The sequence below is a fragment of the Oncorhynchus mykiss genome, chromosome 16 (genome assembly GCF_057628025.1).
Source record: "Oncorhynchus mykiss isolate SJ-2025 chromosome 16, ASM5762802v1, whole genome shotgun sequence".
NCBI classification, from domain to species: domain Eukaryota; kingdom Metazoa; phylum Chordata; class Actinopteri; order Salmoniformes; family Salmonidae; genus Oncorhynchus; species Oncorhynchus mykiss.
Genome location: NC_143037.1, coordinates 78371245 through 78390000, shown reverse-complemented (window position 1 = coordinate 78390000; position 18756 = coordinate 78371245). Strand labels below are relative to the sequence as shown.

The 18756-nt window shown below is 45.1% G+C and overlaps 1 protein-coding gene and 1 long non-coding RNA gene across 3 annotated transcripts in view; both read left to right on the top strand.

The window, feature by feature from the left end:
- Window positions 1–18756, top strand: part of LOC149977354 (uncharacterized) — a 460718-nt gene that overhangs the window by 310236 nt on the left and 131726 nt on the right. The window lies entirely within an intron of this gene.
- The window catches only part of LOC110491181 (FYVE, RhoGEF and PH domain containing 1), a 166234-nt gene that overhangs the window by 107867 nt on the left and 39611 nt on the right, over window positions 1–18756 (top strand). For both annotated transcript variants that reach the window (XM_090204038.1, XM_090204039.1), the window contains exons 3-6: window positions 1–76; window positions 1813–2569; window positions 5033–5271; window positions 11394–11550. The exon at window positions 1–76 is cut by the window's left edge and continues 138 nt beyond it. In XM_090204038.1, coding sequence (XP_090060164.1) covers window positions 1–76; window positions 1813–2569; window positions 5033–5271; window positions 11394–11550 — 1229 coding nt within the window. The remainder of the gene's footprint in view (window positions 77–1812; window positions 2570–5032; window positions 5272–11393; window positions 11551–18756) is intronic.

Below are 18756 nucleotides of genomic sequence, written 5' to 3'. Positions count from 1 at the left end.
CGCCGACACTCCCCCGCGCCGAGGGACGCTCCTCCCCCACCGCCTGTGTGCTCTCTCTCATTGAGAAGTTTGAGAGGTAAGATAGATCGATAGATAGAAAGATAGACAGACATACTGTAAAGACAGACAGACAGACAGACAGACAGACAGACAGACAGACAGACAGACAGAGCCAGCCAGCCAATTTTTCCAACAATTGTTTACAGACAGATTATTTCACTCATAATTCACTGTATCACAATTCCAGTGGGTCAGAAGTTTACATACACTAAGTTGATTGTGCCTTTAAACAGCTTGGAAAATTCCCAAAAATTATGTCATGGCTTTAGAAGCTTCTGATAGGCTAATATACATAATTTGAGTCAATTGGAGGTGTACCTGTGGATGTATTTCAAGGCCTACCTTCAAACTTGGTGCCTCTTTGCTTGACATCATGGGAAAATCAAAGGAAATCAGCCAAGACCTCAAAAAATACATTGTAGACCTCCACAAGTCTGGTTCATCCTTGGGAGCAATTTCCAAACTCCTGAAGGTACCACGTTTATCTGTATAAACAATAGCACGCAAGGATAAACACCAAAAGACCATGCAGCCGTAATACCGCTCAGGAAGGAGATGCGTTCTGTCTCCTAGAGATGAACGTACTTTGGTGCTAAAAGTATAAATCAATCCCAGAACAACAGCAAAGGACCTTGTGAAGATGCTGGAGGAAACAGGTACAGAAGTATCTATATCCACAGTAAAAATGAGTCCTATATCGACATAACCTGAAAGGCCGCTCAGCAAAGAAGAAGCCACTGCTCCAAAACCGTCAAAAAAATACCAGACCACAGTTTGCAACTGCACATGGGGACAAATATCGTACTTTTTGGAGAAATGTCCTCTGGTCTGATGAAACAAAAATATAACTGTTTGGCCATAATGACCATCGTTATGTTTGGAGGAAAAAGGGGGACGCTTGCAAGCCGAAGAACACCATCCCAACCATGAAGCACAGGGGTGGCAGCATCATGTTGTGGGGGTGCTTTGCTGCAGGAAGGACTGGTGCACTTCACAAAATAGATGGCATCATGGGGAAGGAAAATTATGTGGGTTTATTGAAGCAACATCTCAAGACATCAGTCAGGTAGATAAAGCTTGGTCACAAAGGTCTTCCAAATGGACGATGACCCCAAGCATACTTCCAAAGTTGTGGAAAAATGGCTTAAGAACAACAAAGTCAAGGCATTGGAGTGGGCATCACAGAGCTTTGACCTCAATCTCATTGAAAATTTGTGGGCAGAACTGAAAAAACATGTGAGAAAGGATGCCTGCAAACCTGACTCAGTTACACCAGCTCTGTCAGGAGGAATGGGCCAAAATTCACCCAACTTATTGTGGGAAGCTTGTGGAAGACTTCTCGAAACGTTTGACCCAAGTTAAACCATTTAAATTTATACTTGTTTAGTGTATGTAAACTTCTGACCGACTGGGAATGTGATGAAAGAAATAAAAACTGAAATATATCATTCTCTCTACTATTATTCTGACATTTCACATTCTTAAAATATAGTGGTGATCCTAACTGACCCAAGACAGGGAATTTTACTAGGATTAAATGTCAGGAATTGTGAAAAACTGAGTTTAAATGTTTTTGGCTCAGGTGTATGTAAACTTTCAACTTCCGGCCGGCAGGCAGGCAGGCAGGCAGGCAGGCAGGCAGGCAGGCAGGCAAACAGACAGACAGACAGACAGACAGACAGACAGACAGACAGATATATGATAGATCGATCGATGTAACATTCTACTGTCTTATCTATGTTTACTCTACAGGGAGCAGATCATTGTGGTGCCTGATATCATGGGAGGGGGTCTCTGCAACCCCAGGGTCCCTGAGACAGGACCAGGTGGGGGCCCCTTCTCTCCCCCAGTCTCAGAGCTCACTCTCGGCTGTCTCCACGTGGCCTGCCCTCCTGGTTCCTCTCAAGAGCTGGATGACCTACCTCAGGGGCTGGCTGTGTTGGCTGGCGTGGTGCTGGGAGAGAAAGTAGGAGAGACAGACAACATGGAGGAGGATAATGATAAAGAACACGAACTAGGAGCGTTGTGCTCTGCCTCTGACAAGCGCCTGTCCATGGAGTCCGGTTATAGCGCCTCAGAGAAACTCACAGACGCCGTGGAGATAAGGGGGCAGGCGGAGCCAGAAAGCCAATCAGGGATCCCCTCTGACAACTTGTCCCTCCTCCAGCCGCAAGCGGACGGCAAACTGGCCAATCGGGACTCTGGCATCGACAGCATCAGCTCTCCGTCCCACAGTGAGGAGCTGTGTTTCGCCGGCGACGAGGACCGGGTCATCTTCCCCTGTAGTCCCGCCCTCACGCTGCCACGCCTCTCTAGCTCCTCCTCCTGCAGTTATGCGGAGGGCCCGGGGGGAGAGGGGGCGTCGGCTGAGGGTGGGGGGGATTCGGAGGGGGACAGTGACTTGGAGGAGGGAAGCGGTGATGAGACCATTGAGCTCATCAACCCCATGATGGATCTCCAACCTCTGGCACTGGCCCTGCCTAAAACAGACAGACAGGACTCTACAGAGGTGGGCCTGACTGTTTTTTAAAACATGAATGTGTGTGTGTGTTAGTGAGTGTGTATGTATGTGTGTGTATGTGTGTGTTTGTGTGTGTGTGTGTGTATGTGTGAGTGTGTGTTTGTGTGTTTGTGTGTGTGTGTGTTTGTGTGTGTGCGTTTGTGTGTGTGTATGTGTGAGTGTGTGTGTCTCTCCATCTCTCTCTATCAAGCCAATTCAACGAGGCTTTATTGGGTAAAATGTTTACAAAGTAAGTTAAATAAACAAAAAAATAAAAGTGAGAAGACAACAACAACAACAACAACATAAACCCCCCCAAAAAAACGATTGGATTTTAACAGTAAATGTCACACTCACAAAGGTTTCACAAAGATAAAGACATTTCAAGTGTTATATTATCAGGGTTTTACCAATGTGCAAATAGTAATAGAACGACTGTTAGGGGAAAATACATTAACAGATACATTACTGTTGGTTGCCCTGTTCTCATGGCAACGGGTCACACATCTTTCAGATGTGACTTTACACAGCAGTAACGGATATGGGAGTTTATCAAGTGTTTGATTTGTTTTCTAGTTTTTTGTAGATCTGTGTAATCTGAGGGAAATATGTGCCTCTAGTATGGTCATATATTTGGGCAGGCGGTTAGGAAGTGCAGCTCAGTTTCCAACTCATTTTGTGGGCAGTGAGCACACAGCCTGTCTTCTCTTGAGAGCCATGTCTGCCAACGGCGGCCTTTCTCAATAGCAAGGCTATGCTCACTGAGTCTGTACATAGTCAAAGCTTTCCTTAAGTTTGTGTCAGTCACAGTGGTCAGGTATTCTGCCGCTGTGTACTCTCTGTTTAGGGTCAGTCACAGTGGTCAGGTATTCTGCCGCTGTGTACTCTCTGTTTAGGGTCAGTCACAGTGGTCAGGTATTCTGCCGCTGTGTACTCTCTGTTTAGGGTCAGTCACAGTGGTCAGGTATTCTGCCGCTGTGTTCTCTCTGTTTAGGGTCAGTCACAGTGGTCAGGTATTCTGCCACTGTGTACTCTCTGTTTAGGATCAGTCACAGTGGTCAGGTATTCTGCCGCTGTGTACTCTCTGTTTAGGATCAGTCACAGTGGTCAGGTATTCTGCCGCTGTGTACTCTCTGTTTAGGGTCAGTCACAGTGGTCAGGTATTCTGCCGCTGTGTTCTCTCTGTTTAGGGTCAGTCACAGTGGTCAGGTATTCTGCCGCTGTGTACTCTCTGTTTAGGGTCAGTCACAGTGGTCAGGTATTCTGCCGCTGTGTACTCTCTGTTTAGGATCAGTCACAGTGGTCAGGTATTCTGCCGCTGTGTACTCTCTGTTTAGGATCAGTCACAGTGGTCAGGTATTCAGCCACTGTGTACTCTCTGTTTAGGGTCAGTCACAGTGGTCAGGTATTCTGCCGCTGTGTACTCTCTGTTTAGGATCAGTCACAGTGGTCAGGTATTCTGCCGCTGTGTACTCTCTGTTTAGGGTCAGTCACAGTGGTCAGGTATTCTGCCGCTGTGTACTCTCTGTTTAGGGACAAATAGCATTCTGTTTTGTTTGTTTGTTATTTCTTTCCAATGTGTCAAGTAATTATCTAATTGGTTTCTAATAATTTGGTTGGGTTTAAATGTTTTTCCGTCCTGGGGCTCTGCTGGGGTCTGTTTGTGTTTGTGAACAGAGCCCCAGCACCAGCTTGCTTAGGGGACTCTTCTCTTGGTTCATCTCTCTGTAGGTGATGGCTTTGTGATGGAATGTGTGGGCATCGCTTCATTTTAGATGGTTGTAGAAATGAACAGCTCTTGTCTGGATTTTGATAATTAATAAATAAATAGTTCTAATTGTATTATTTGGGTTTTTGCGTTGTGGCACTAAGTATATTTATGGGTGTTTGTCCCAAATGTTGTGAATTTTTGATTGGTGAACGGACCCCAGACCTCACAACCGTAGAGGACAATGGGTTCTATAACTGATTGAAGTAGTTTTTGCCTGATCCTAATTGGAATGTCGAGATTTATGTTTCTTTTAAAGCATAGAAGTTCCTTCTTGCCTTGTCTCTTAGAGCGTTCACAGCTTTGTGGAAGTTACCTGTGGTATTTTATGTTTAGGCCCGAGGTAGGTGTAATTCTTTGTGTGCTCTAGGACAAACGGTGTCTAGACGGAATTTGTATTTGTTGTCATGGCTACTGGACCTTTTTTGGAACACCATTATTTTTGTCTTTCTGAGATTTACTGTCAGGGCCCAGGTCTGTCAGGGCCCAGGTCTGTCAGGGCCCAGGTCTGTCAGGGCCCAGGTCTGGCAGAATCCGTGCAGAAGATCTAGGTGCTGCTGTAGACCCTGCTTGGTTGGTGACAGAAGCACCAGATCATCGGCAAACAGTAGACCTTTGACTTAAGATTCTCTCTCTCTCTCTCTCTCTCTCTCTCTCTCTCTCTCTCTCTCTCCCCCTCTCTCTCTCTCTCCGACCAATCCCAGCTGTCGGTGCAGCAGCGTGTGTTCAACATAGCCAATGAGCTCCTCCACACAGAGAAGGCCTACGTGTCTCGGCTGTACCTCCTGGACCAGGTGTTCTGCTCCTCCCTCCTAGAGGAGGCGCGCTCCCGCTCCTCCTTCCCTCTAGACGTGGTCATGGGTATCTTCTCCAACATCTGCTCTATATACTGTTTCCACCAGCAGTTCCTGCTCCCCGCCCTGGAGAAGCGCATGGCGGAGTGGTGAGTTAAACCCTGGCCCCAGTCCCTAACCCCTAACCTAGGGCCTACCTCTAACCCTACACCAACCCTGACCCAGGGCCTACCTCTAACCCTAGACTAACCCTGACCCAGGGCCTACCTCTAACCCTAGACTAACCCTAACCCTGCTCCTCACCCTGGAGAAACGCATGGCGGAGTGGTGAGATAAAACCCTGACCCTAAGCCTTGCACTAACCTGGCGAGAGAGACTAGGTCATATATACTCCTGATTGGTTAACCGGTGAGAGAGACTAGGTCATATATAATCCTGATTGGTTAACCGGTGAGAGAGACTAGGTCATATATACCTCTGATTGGTTAATCGGTAAGAGAGAATAGGTTATATGTACTCCTGATTGATTAACCAGTGAGATATACTAGGTTATATATACCCCTGATTGGTTAATCGGTAAGAGAGAATAGGTTATATATACCCCTGACTGGTTAACAGGTTAGAGAGACCAGGTTATATATACCCCTGATTGGTTTAGGATCCATTTATTTATTGTGGAGCATACACAAATAACCAACAACTGTGCAAAACAAGAATGGATATTAAACTGTGTTTTTGTTTCAAACACTTGAGTTTTCAAGGTCCATGTACTGACAGTTCACTGTCTTTTTCTTGACCTGGAGAGAATGTTCCCACATTCCAGGAGTTCCAGTGGGCGGAGAGAGAGTTCTCACAGTCAAAATTCTCCCAGCAGCTTTCCCTATCTCTGACCATAACCCTGGTTCTGACCTGTCTCTTCCTGCCTCTCTCTCTCTCTCTCTCTCTCTCTCTCTCTCTCTCTCTCTGTCTCTCTCTCTCTCTCTCTCTCTCTCCCTCTTACTCCCGCATTCTCTCTCTCTCTCTCTCTCTCTCTCTCTCTCTCTCTCTCTCTCCCCCTCTTACTCCCGCGTTCTCTCTCTCTCCCCTCTCTCTCTCTCTCTCTCGCGTTCTCTCTCGCGTTCTCTCTCTCTCTCTCTCTCCCTCTTTCTCTCCCTCCCTCCCTCTCGCTCTCTCTCTCTCTCTCTCTCTCTCTCTCTCTCAATTTCTCTCCCTCTCTCTCTCACCCCCAGCTCTCCCAACACACACACACACACACACACACACACACACACACACACACACACACACACACACTGCAAAAATAGTACTGTAGTAAACACCACACTACAGTCCACTGCAGCATTTAATTTGCATATACCCCGCCCATTCCCCTCCCCACATCCCAATATGTACCTACATGCCAAAGTATATACCCATATACCTTATGGTGTACCTACTGTACCTGCCTACCTACCTACATACCTACTGTACCTACTGTACCTACCTACCTACCTACCTACCTACCTACCTACCTACCTACCTACCTACCTACCTACCTACCTACCTACCTACCTACCTTCCCACCCACCCACCTACCTACCTACATACACCTTATGGTGTACCTACCTACCTACCTACCTACCTACCTACCTACCTACCTACCTACTGTACCTACCTACTCTACCTACCACCTATCTACCTACCTACCTACTTACTTACTGTACCTACCTACCTACCTACCTACCCACCTACCTACCTACCTACCTACCTACCTATCTACCTACCTACTGTACCTACCTACCTACCTATTCTACCTACCACCTACCTACCTACCTACCTACCTACCTACCTACCTACCTACCTATCTACCTACTTACTTACTTACTGTACCTACCTACCTACCTACCTACCTACCTACCTACCTACCTACCTACCTACCTACCTACCTACCTACCTACCTACCTACCTACCTACCTACCTACCTACCTACCTACCTACTGTACTTACTTACCTACCTACTTACATACCTACACAACCTACCTACCTACATACCTACTGTACCTACATACCTACATACCTACTGTACCTACCTACCTACCTACCTACCCACATACCTACCCACATACCTACTGTACCTACCTACCTACCTACCTACTGTACCTACCTACCTACCTACTGTACCTACCTACCTACCTACTGTACCTACCTACCTACCTACCTACCTACCTACCTACCTACTCTACCTACCACCTACCTACCTACCTACCTACCTACCTACCTACCTACTTAATTACTTACTGTACCTACCTACCTACCTCCCTACCTACTCTACCTACCTACCTACCTACCTACCTACCTACCTACCTACCTACCTACCTACCTACCTACCTACTTACCTTCTGTACCTACCTACCTACCTACCTACCTACCTACCTACCTACTGTACCTAACTACCAACCTACTCTACCTACCTACCAACCTACATACCTACTGTACCTACCTACCTACATACCTGCTGTACCTACCTACCTACCTACTGTACCTACATACCTACTTACCTACCTACCTACCTACCTACTGTACCTACTGTACCTACATACCTACTGTACCTACCTACCTACCTACCTACCTACCTACCTACCTACCTACCTACCTACCTACCTACTCTACCTACCTACCTACCTACCTACCTACCTACCTACCTACCTACCTACCTACCTACCTACCTACCTACTTACTTACTTACTGTACCTACCTACCTACCTACCTACCTACTGTACCTACCTACCTACCTACCTACCTACCTACCTACCTACCTACTTACTTACATACTGTACCTACCTACCTACCTACCTACCTACCTACCTACCTACTCTACCTACCACCACCCTACCTACCTACCTACTTACTTTCTATACCTACCTACCTACCTACCTACCTACCTACCTACCTACCTACTCTACCTACCTACCTACCTACCTACCTACCTACCTACTTACTTACTTACTGTACCTACCTACCTACCTACCTACCTACCTACCTACCTACTCTACCTACCTACCTACCTACCTACCTACCTACCTACCTACCTACTTACTTACTTACTGTACCTACCTACCTACCTACCTACCTACCTACTGTACCTACCTACCTACCTACCTACCTACCTACCTACCTACCTACCTACCTACTTACTTACTTACTGTACCTACCTACCTACCTACCTACCTACCTACCTACCTACCTACCTACCTACCTACCTACCTACTCTACCTACCACCTACCTACCTACCTACCTACCTACCTACCTACCTACTTAATTACTTACTGTACCTACCTACCTACCTCCCTACCTACTCTACCTACCTACCTACCTACCTACCTACCTACCTACCTACCTACCTACCTACCTACCTACCTACCTACTTACCTTCTGTACCTACCTACCTACCTACCTACCTACCTACCTACCTACCTACCTACCTACTGTACCTACCTACCTACCTACCTACCTACCTACCTACCTACCTACTTGCCTATCTACTGTACCTAACTACCAACCTACTCTACCTACCTACCAACCTACATACCTACTGTACCTACCTACCTACATACCTGCTGTACCTACCTACCTACCTACTGTACCTACATACCTACTTACCTACCTACCTACCTACCTACCTACCTACCTACCTACCTACCTACCTACCTACCTACCTACTGTACCTACTGTACCTACATACCTACTGTACCTACCTACCTACCTACCTACCTACCTACCTACCTACCTACCTACTCTACCTACCTACCTACCTACCTACCTACCTACCTACCTACCTACCTACCTACCTACCTACCTACCTACCTACTTACTTACTTACTGTACCTACCTACCTACCTACCTACCTACCTACCTACCTACCTACCTACCTACTGTACCTACCTACCTACCTACCTACCTACCTACCTACCTACTTACTTACTTACTGTACCTACCTACCTACCTACCTACCTACCTACCTACTCTACCTACCACCACCCTACCTACCTACCTACTTACTTTCTGTACCTACCTACCTACCTACCTACCTACCTACCTACCTACCTACCTACCTACCTACCTACCTATCTGCCTACCTACTCACCTACTGTAACCACCTACCTACTACCTACATACAGGTTATGGAAAAGAACAGAAACTCTGAACTATCTTTTCAGACCCCAGTCCTACCTACCTACCTACCTACCTACCTACCTATATAGAGGTTATGGGAAATGTGGTCTTTTAGTGATTCTCCGGTAGGTTTTCTGAAAGAGAAAGCCTCCACTTTATGTCAAATATAGTAAAACAAAGACTCTACCTACTCTACCTACCACCTACCTACCTACCTACCTACCTACCTACCTACCTACTTAATTACTTACTGTACCTACCTACCTACCTCCCTACCTACTCTACCTACCTACCTACCTACCTACCTACCTACCTACCTACCTACCTACCTACCTACCTACCTACTTACCTTCTGTACCTACCCACCTACCTACCTACCTACCTACTGTACCTACCTACCTACCTACCTACCTACCTACCTACCTACCTACCTACCTACCTACTTGCCTACCTACTGTACCTAACTACCAACCTACTCTACCTACCTACCAACCTACATACCTACTGTACCTACCTACCTACATACCTGCTGTACCTACCTACCTACCTACTGTACCTACATACCTACTTACCTACCTACCTACCTACCTACCTACCTACCTACCTACCTACCTACTGTACCTACTGTACCTACATACCTACTGTACCTACCTACCTACCTACCTACTCTACCTACCTACCTACCTACCTACCTACCTACCTACCTACCTACCTACCTACCTACCTACCTACCTACCTACCTACCTACCTACCTACCTACCTACCTACCTACTTACTTACTTACTGTACCTACCTACCTACCTACCTACCTACCTACCTACTGTACCTACCTACCTACCTACCTACCTACCTACCTACCTACCTACCTACCTACCTACTTACTTACTTACTGTACCTACCTACCTACCTACCTACCTACCTACCTACCTACCTACCTACTCTACCTACCACCACCCTACCTACCTACCTACTTACTTTCTGTACCTACCTACCTACCTACCTACCTACCTACCTACCTACCTACCTATCTACCTACCTACTCACCTACTGTAACCACCTACCTACTACCTACATACAGGTTATGGAAAAGAACAGAAACTCTGAACTATCTTTTCAGACCCCAGTCCTACCTACCTACCTACCTACCTATATAGAGGTTATGGGAAATGTGGTCTTTTAGTGATTCTCCAGTAGGTTTTCTGAAAGAGAAAGCCTCCACTTTATGTCAAATATAGTAAAACAAAGACACCATACTTAAACTACAGTAATGTCTGCAAAAACATCACAGTAAAAACTTCAGTATTCTACAATCTTCAAAAACACTATATTAAATACTGTAGTATATACTACATTTTTATTTTACTGCAGTATTTATACTATCGTTAACTGTAAATACTACAGTATACTACAGTATGCAAAAACACCACATTAAATACTACAGTATTTATACCATAGTATACCACATTATTTATACCACAGTATAACACATTCTTTATACCATAGTATACCACCTTCTTTATACCATAGTACACTATAGTAATTATACCACAGTATATTATATTAATTATACCATAGTATATTATATTAATTATACCATAGCATACTACTGTATTTATATCATAGTATACTATAGTAATTATACCATAGTATACTACATGATTTATTCCATAGTATACTATAGTAACTATACCATTGTATATTATAGTAATTATACCATAGTATACTATAGTATTTCTTCATGTGGGCTATAATAGTAATACACGCACACGCACGCACGCACATGCACGCACACGCCCGCACGCACGCACACACGCACACACACGCACACACACACACACACACACACCACAACTCCCGCTAACCCTACCAGCTGACCTCTCCTCTCTCTCCCCCAGGGATGTGAACCCGCGCATCGGGGACATCCTGCAGAAGCTAGCCCCCTTCCTGACCTCTCCTCTCTCTCCCCCCAGGGATGTGAACCCGCGCATCGGGGACATCCTGCAGAAGCTAGCCCCCTTCCTGACCTCTCCTCTCTCTCCCCCCAGGGATGTGAATCCGCGCATCGGGGACATCCTGCAGAAGCTAGCCCCCTTCCTGACCTCTCCTCTCTCCCCCCAGGGATGTGAACCCGCGCATCGGGGACATCCTGCAGAAGCTAGCCCCCTTCCTGAAGATGTACGGAGAGTACGTGAAGAACTTTGACCGGGCCATGGAGCTGGTCAACACCTGGATGGAGAGGTCGTCCCAGTTCAAAGCCATCGTCCACCACATCCAGGTAAGTGGGGCTGTAAAACCTGTCCAGGGTTAAGGGGTTAAAGGGACATTCAGGTAGGTGGCCTGTAAAACCTGTCCAGGGTTAAGGGGTTAAAGGCACATTCAGGTAGGTGGCCTGTAAAACCTGTCCAGGGTTAAGGGGTTAAAGGGACATTCAGGTAGGTGGCCTGTAAAACCTGTCCAGGGTTAAGGGACTAGGTTAAGTAGCCTGGTGGATAGGAGTGTTGGAACAATAACCGAAAGGTTGCTGGATCGAATCCCTGAGCTGATAAGGTAAAGATCTGTTTTTCTGCCCCTGAGCAAGGCATTAACCCACTGTTTCCCGGGCGCCGATGATGTGGATGTCGATTTCGGTAGCCACCCGAACCTCTCTGATTCAGAGGGGTTGGGTTAAATGTGGAAGACTTTTAACCCAACCCAGTTGAATCCATTCAGTTGTACATCTGACTATGTATCCCCCTTTCCTTTAAAGGACATCCAGGTTCTAGCCTTGGGTCAGGGGTTATGGATATATAAAACACTGTCCGTAACCCAGGCCCTAAACCTGGCTCTAGCAGCTCTTTCACACTCTCAGCTTTCTCAATAAAGAGTCCCAGCTGGCTGTGTGTAAAATCAAATCAAATTGTATTTGTCACATGTGCCGAATACAACACTTTACAGTGAAATGCTTACTTACTTAATTAACCAACAATGCAGTTTTAAGAAAAAAATACAAAATAATTAAAGAGCAGCAGTAAAATAACAATAGCAAGACTATGAGGTAGTATGTACATGTAGGTAGATTTATTAAAGTGGCTATGCACAGATAATAAACAGAGATTAGCAGCAGCGTAAAATAGGGTGGGGTGGGGGGGGGGGGGTATGGGGCAATGTCTGGGTCTGGGTAGCCATTGTATTAGCTGTTCAGGACCTCGACTTGGTGCTCCGGTACCGCTTGCCAATAGCAGAGAGAACAGTCTATGACTAGGGTGGTTGGAGTCTTTGACAATTTTTAGGTCCTTCCTCCGACACCGCCTGGTATAGAGGTCCTGGATGGCAGGAAGCTTGGCCCCAGTGCCTTGTGGTCGGAGGCCGAACAGTTGCCGTACCAGGCCGTGATGCAACCAGTCAGGATGCTCTCGATGGTGCAGCTGTAGAACCTATTGAGGATCTGAGGACACATGCAAAATCTTTTCAGTCTCCTGAGGGGGAAGAGGTTTTGTCATGCCCTCTTCATGGCTCTCTTGGTGTACTTGAACCATGTTAGTTTGTTGATGACCTTGTCCTGGCTGTGTGTCTCTCCTGGCTGTGTGTCTGTTCTGGCCGTGTGTCTGTTCTGGCTGTGTGTCTGTTCTGGCTGTGTGTCTGTCCTGGCTGTGTGTCTGTCCTGGCTGTGTGTCTGTCCTGGCTGTGTGTCTGTTCTGGCTGTGTGTCTGTCCTGGCTGTGTGTCTGTCCTGGCTGTGTGTCTGTCCTGGCTGTGTTTCTGTCCTGGCTGTGTGTCTGTTCTGGCTGTGTGTCTGTCCTGGCTGTGTGTCTGTCCTGGCTGTGTTTCTGTCCTGGCTGTGTGTCTGTTCTGGCTGTGTGTCTGTCCTGGCTGTGTGTCTGTCCTGGCTGTGTGTCTGTCCTGGCTGTGTTTCTGTCCTGGCTGTGTGTCTGTTCTGGCTGTGTGTCTGTCCTGGCTGTGTGTCTGTCCTGGCTGTGTGTCTGTCCTGGCTGTGTGTCTGTCCTGGCTGTGTTTCTGTCCTGGCTGTGTGTCTGTTCTGGCTGTGTGTCTGTCCTGGCTGTGTGTCTGTCCTGGCTGTGTTTCTGTCCTGGCTGTGTGTCTGTCCTGGCTGTGTGTCTGTCCTGGCTGTGTTTCTGTCCTGGCTGTGTGTCTGTTCTGGCTGTGTGTCTGTTCTGGCCGTGTGTCTGTCCTGGAACAAGCAAAGCTATACATGTTCTCTCTCTTTCTTTCCCGTAACATATCCTACTCTTTTCTGTACAAACTCAAAGCCTAATGTCCTTCAGTATAATATTGACTAAAGCCTAATGTCCCTGAGTATAATGTTGACTAAAGCCTAATGTCCTTGAATATAATGTTGACTAAAGCCTTATGTTCTTGAATATAATGTTGACTAAAGCCTCATGTCCTTCAGTATAATGTTGACTAAAGCCTAATGTCCTTGAGTAAAATGTTGACTAAAGCCTAATGTCCTTCAGTATAATGTTGACTAAAGCCTAATGTCCTTCAGTATAATGTTGACTAAAGCCTGATGTCCTTGAGTAAAGTGTTGACTAAAGCCTAATGTCCATGAGTACAGTGTTGACTAAAGCCTAATGTCCTTGAGTATAATGTTGACTAAAGCCTAATATCCTTGAGTATAATGTTGACTAAAGCCTAATGTCCTTCAGTATAATGTTGACTAAAGCCTAATGTCCTTCAGTATAATGTTGACTAAAGCCTAATGTCCTTGAGTAAAATGTTGACTAAAGCCTAATGTCCTTCAGTATAATGTTGACTAAAGCCTAATGTCCTTCAGTATAATGTTGACTAAAGCCTGATGTCCTTGAGTAAAGTGTTGACTAAAGCCTAATGTCCCTGAGTACAGTGTTGACTAAAGCCTAATGTCCTTGAGTATAATGTTGACTAAAGCCTAATATCCTTGAGTATAATGTTGACTAAAGCCTAATGTCCTTCAGTATAATGTTGACTAAAGCCTAATGTCCTTCAGTATAATGTTGACTAAAGCCTAATGTCCTTGAGTATAATGTTGACTAAAGCCTAATGTCCTTCAGTATAATGTTGACTAAAGCCTAATGTCCTTCAGCATAATGTTGACTAAAGCCTAATGTCCTTCAGCATAATGTTGACTAAAGCCTAATGTCCTTCAGCATAATGTTGACTAAAGCCTAATGTCCTTCAGTATAATGTTGACTAAAGCCTAATGTCATTCAGCATAATGTTGACTAAAGCCTAATGTCCTTCAGTATAATGTTGACTAAAGCCTAATGTCCTTCAGTATAATGTTGACTAAAGCCTAATGTCCTTGAGTATAATGTTGACTAAAGCCTAATGTCCTTCAGTATAATGTTGACTAAAGCCTAATGTCCTTCAGCATAATGTTGACTAAAGCCTAATGTCCTTCAGCATAATGTTGACTAAAGCCTAATGTCCTTCAGCATAATGTTGACTAAAGCCTAATGTCCTTCAGTATAATGTTGACTAAAGCCTAATGTCATTCAGCATAATGTTGACTAAAGCCTAATGTCCTTCAGTATAATGTTGACTAAAGCCTAATGTCCTTCAGCATAATGTTGACTAAAGCCTAATGTCCTTCAGCATAATGTTGACTAAAGCCTAATGTCCTTGAGTATAATGTTGACTAAAGCCTAATGTCCTTCAGTATAATGTTGACTAAAGCCTAATGTCCTTGAGTATAATGTTGACGAAAGCCTAATGTCCTTGAGTATAATGTTGACTAAAGCCTAATGTCCCTGAGTATAGTGTTGACTAAAGCCTAATGTCCTTGAGTATAATGTTGACTAAAGCCTAATGTCCTTCAGTATAATGTTGACTAAAGCCTAATGTCCTTGAGTATAATGTTGACTAAAGCCTAATGTCCCTGAGTATAGTGTTGACTAAAGCCTAATGTCCTTGAGTATAATGTTGACTAAAGCCTAATGTCCTTGAGTATAATGTTGACTAAAGCCTAATGTCCTTGAGTATAATGTTGACTAAAGCCTAATGTCCTTCAGTATAATGTCCTCTATGTATCCAGATCATTGTTGCAGTATTGGGGTGTATTAAGGGAATTGAGCAGATGTGCTGTGTCATGATACATGGTTAAAATATATTTAAGTCAATGGACATGGGGCTCCCGAGTGGAGCTGTCTAAGGCACTGCATCGCAGTGCTTGAGTCGTCACTGCAGACACCCTGGTTGAATCCAGGCATGTATCACAACCGGTCGTGATTGGTAGTCCCATAGGGCGGCGCACAATTGGCCCAGCATTGTCTAGGTTTGGCCTGGTGTAGGCCGTCATTATAAAAACTGACTTGCCTAGTTAAATATTTTTTAAATATAATTAAATGGGATATGTTTTTATACCTGTCAGTGTAAATAGCATGAACAGATTTCCTTTCCAGGGGATGTTGGGTAATATTCAATATCGCACTCTGGATCTGGCAGGCTGAGTCTCCTGGTGTAAACAGGATGTCCTTACACATGTTCATTACACGTGTGATGAAGCCGAATGCACACGTCCACTGTCAGGGTGAATCCCCCAGTGACTGTGAGCATTCATTGTAGTGTAATGTATAAAGAATATGGATATCAGTCTTTCTGAATTGATTAAATTATACATGAGGTTCTATAATATTTTCCCTGATATGACGAGTAGTCCCACCTGACTGGCTCCCAGTCCCACCACCTAGTTAGACCAGTCAGGTTAATATGACGGGTAACTAGGAGCCAGTCAGGTTAATATGACTGGTAACTAGGTGGTGGGACTGGGAGCCAGTCAGGTTAATATGATGACTAGTAACTAGGTGGTGGGAGCCAGTCAGGTTAATATGACTGGTAGCTAGGTAGTGGGAGCCAGTCAGGTTAATATGACTGGTAACTAGGTAGTTGGAGCCAGTCAGGTTAATATAACTGGTAACTAGGTGGTTGGAACCATTCAGGTTAATATGACTGGTAACTAGGTGGTGGGAGCCAGTCAGGTTAATATGACTGGTAACTAGGTGGTGGGAGCCAGTCAGGTTAATATGACTGGTAACTAGGTGGTGGGACTGGGAGCCAGTCAGGTTAATATGACTGGTAACTAGGTGGTGGGAGCCAGTCAGGTTAATATGACTGGTAGCTAGGTAGTTAGAGACAGTCAGGTTAATATGACTGGTAACTAGGTAGTGGGACTTGGAGCCAGTCAGGTTAATATGACTGGTAACTAGGTGGTGGGGCTGGGAGCCAGTCAGATTAATATGACTGGTAACTAGGTAGATGGAGCCAGTCAGGTTAATATGACTGGTAACTAGGAGCCAGTCAGGTTAATATGACGGGTAACTAGGAGCCAGTCAGGTTAATATGACTGGTAACTAGGTGGTGGGACTGGGAGCCAGTCAGGTTAATATGACTGGTAACTAGGTGGTGGGAGCCAGTCAGGTTAATATGACTGGTAGCTAGGTAGTTAGAGACAGTCAGGTTAATATGACTGGTAACTAGGTAGTGGGACTTGGAGCCAGTCAGGTTAATATGACTGGTAACTAGGTGGTGGGGCTGGGAGCCAGTCAGATTAATATGACTGGTAACTAGGTAGATGGAGCCAGTCAGGTTAATATGACTGGTAACTAGGTAGATGGAGCCAGTCAGGTTAATATGACTGGTAACTAGGTGGTGGGAGCCAGTCAGGTTAATATGACTGGTAACTAGGTAGTGGGACTTGGAGCCAGTCAGGTTAATATGACTGGTAACTAGGTGGTGGGAGCCAGTCAGGTTAATATGACTGGTAACTAGGTGATGGGAGCCAGTCAGGTTAATATGACTGGTAACTAGGTGGTGGGAGCCAGTCAGGTTAATATGACTGGTAACTAGGTGGTTGGAGCCAGTCAGGTTAATATGACTGGTAACTAGGTGGTGGGAGCCAGTCAGGTTAATATGACTGGTAGCTAGGTAGTTAGAGACAGTCAGGTTAATATGACTGGTAACTAGGTAGTTAGAGACAGTCAGGTTAATATGACTGGTAGCTAGGTGGTGGGAGCCAGTCAGGTTAATATGACTGGTAGCTAGGTAGTTAGAGACAGTCAGGTTAATATGATTGGTAACTAGGTAGTTAGAGACAGTCAGGTTAATATGACTGGTAACTAGGTGGTGGGAGCCAGCCAGGTTAATATGACTGGTAGCTAGGCAGTTAGAGACAGTCAGGTTAATATGACTGGTAACTAGGTAGTTAGAGACCGTCAGGTTAATATGACTGGTAACTAGGTGGTGTGGCTGGGAGCCAGTCAGGTTAATATAACTGGTAACTAGGTGGTGGGGCTGGGAGCCAGTCATGTTGTTGGAAAAAGAGCAGCCAGTAGAATACTAATGACCTATCAGACAGAGAATCTCCCCTACTTCAAACACTCTGCTCATAGCTTACTCTTACTGAATACTAACATGGTTACAGACCTGATCAATCTGATTAGAACCACCAGCAGCCTTGTACTGTACCCTGCTGTCTGTCGGAGCGTGTGGATCCCATAGATAGATAAGATGATTTATTGACTATGGTGACTCCTCTGTAGCTGGTATATCGTCTATGGTGACTCCTCTGTAGCTGGTATATCGTCTATGGTGACTCCTCTGTAGCTGGTATATCGTCTATGGTGACTCCTCTGTAGCTGGTATATCGTCTATGGTGACTCCTCTGTAGCTGGTATATCGTCTATGGTGACTCCTCTGTAGCTGATATATAGTCTATGGTGACTCCTCTGTAGCTGGTATATCGTCTATGGTGACTCCTCTGTAGCTGGTATATCGTCTATGGTGACTCCTCTGTAGTGTGTGACTCCTGGGGATGTATTGTCAAAACCTACAATGTGAAAGTATTCAAACCCCTTGACTTTTTCCACATTTTGTTACATCACAGCCTTATTCTAAAATGTATTAAATTGTATTTTTTTCGTTATCGATCTACACAAAATACCCCATAATGACAAAGCAAAAACAGGTTTTATTTGTTTTTTCAAGGACATTTTTATTTTTTATTTTACCTTTTATTTACTATTGTGACCTGGCCAAGATAAAGCAAAGCAGTTCGACACATACAACAACACAGAGTTACACATGGAGTAAAACAAACATACAGTCAATAATACAGTATAAAGAAGTCTATATACGATGTGAGCAAATGAGGTGAGATAAGGGAGGTAAAGGCCATGGTGGCAAAGTAAATACAATATAGCAAGTAAAACACTGGAATGGTAGATTTGCAGTGTAAGAATGTGCAAAGTAGAGATAGAAATAATGAGGTGCAAAGGAGCAAAATAAATAAATACAGTAGGGGGAGAGGTAGTTGTTTGGGCTAAATTATAGGTGGGCTATGTACAGGTGCAGTAATCTGTGAGCTGCTCTGACAGCTGGTGCTTAAAGCTAGTGAGGAAGATAAGTGTTTCCAGTTTCAGAGATTTTTGTAGTTCGTTCCAGTCATTGGCAGCAGAGAACTGGAAGGAGAGGCGCCCAAATGAAGAATTGGTTTTGGGGGTGACTAG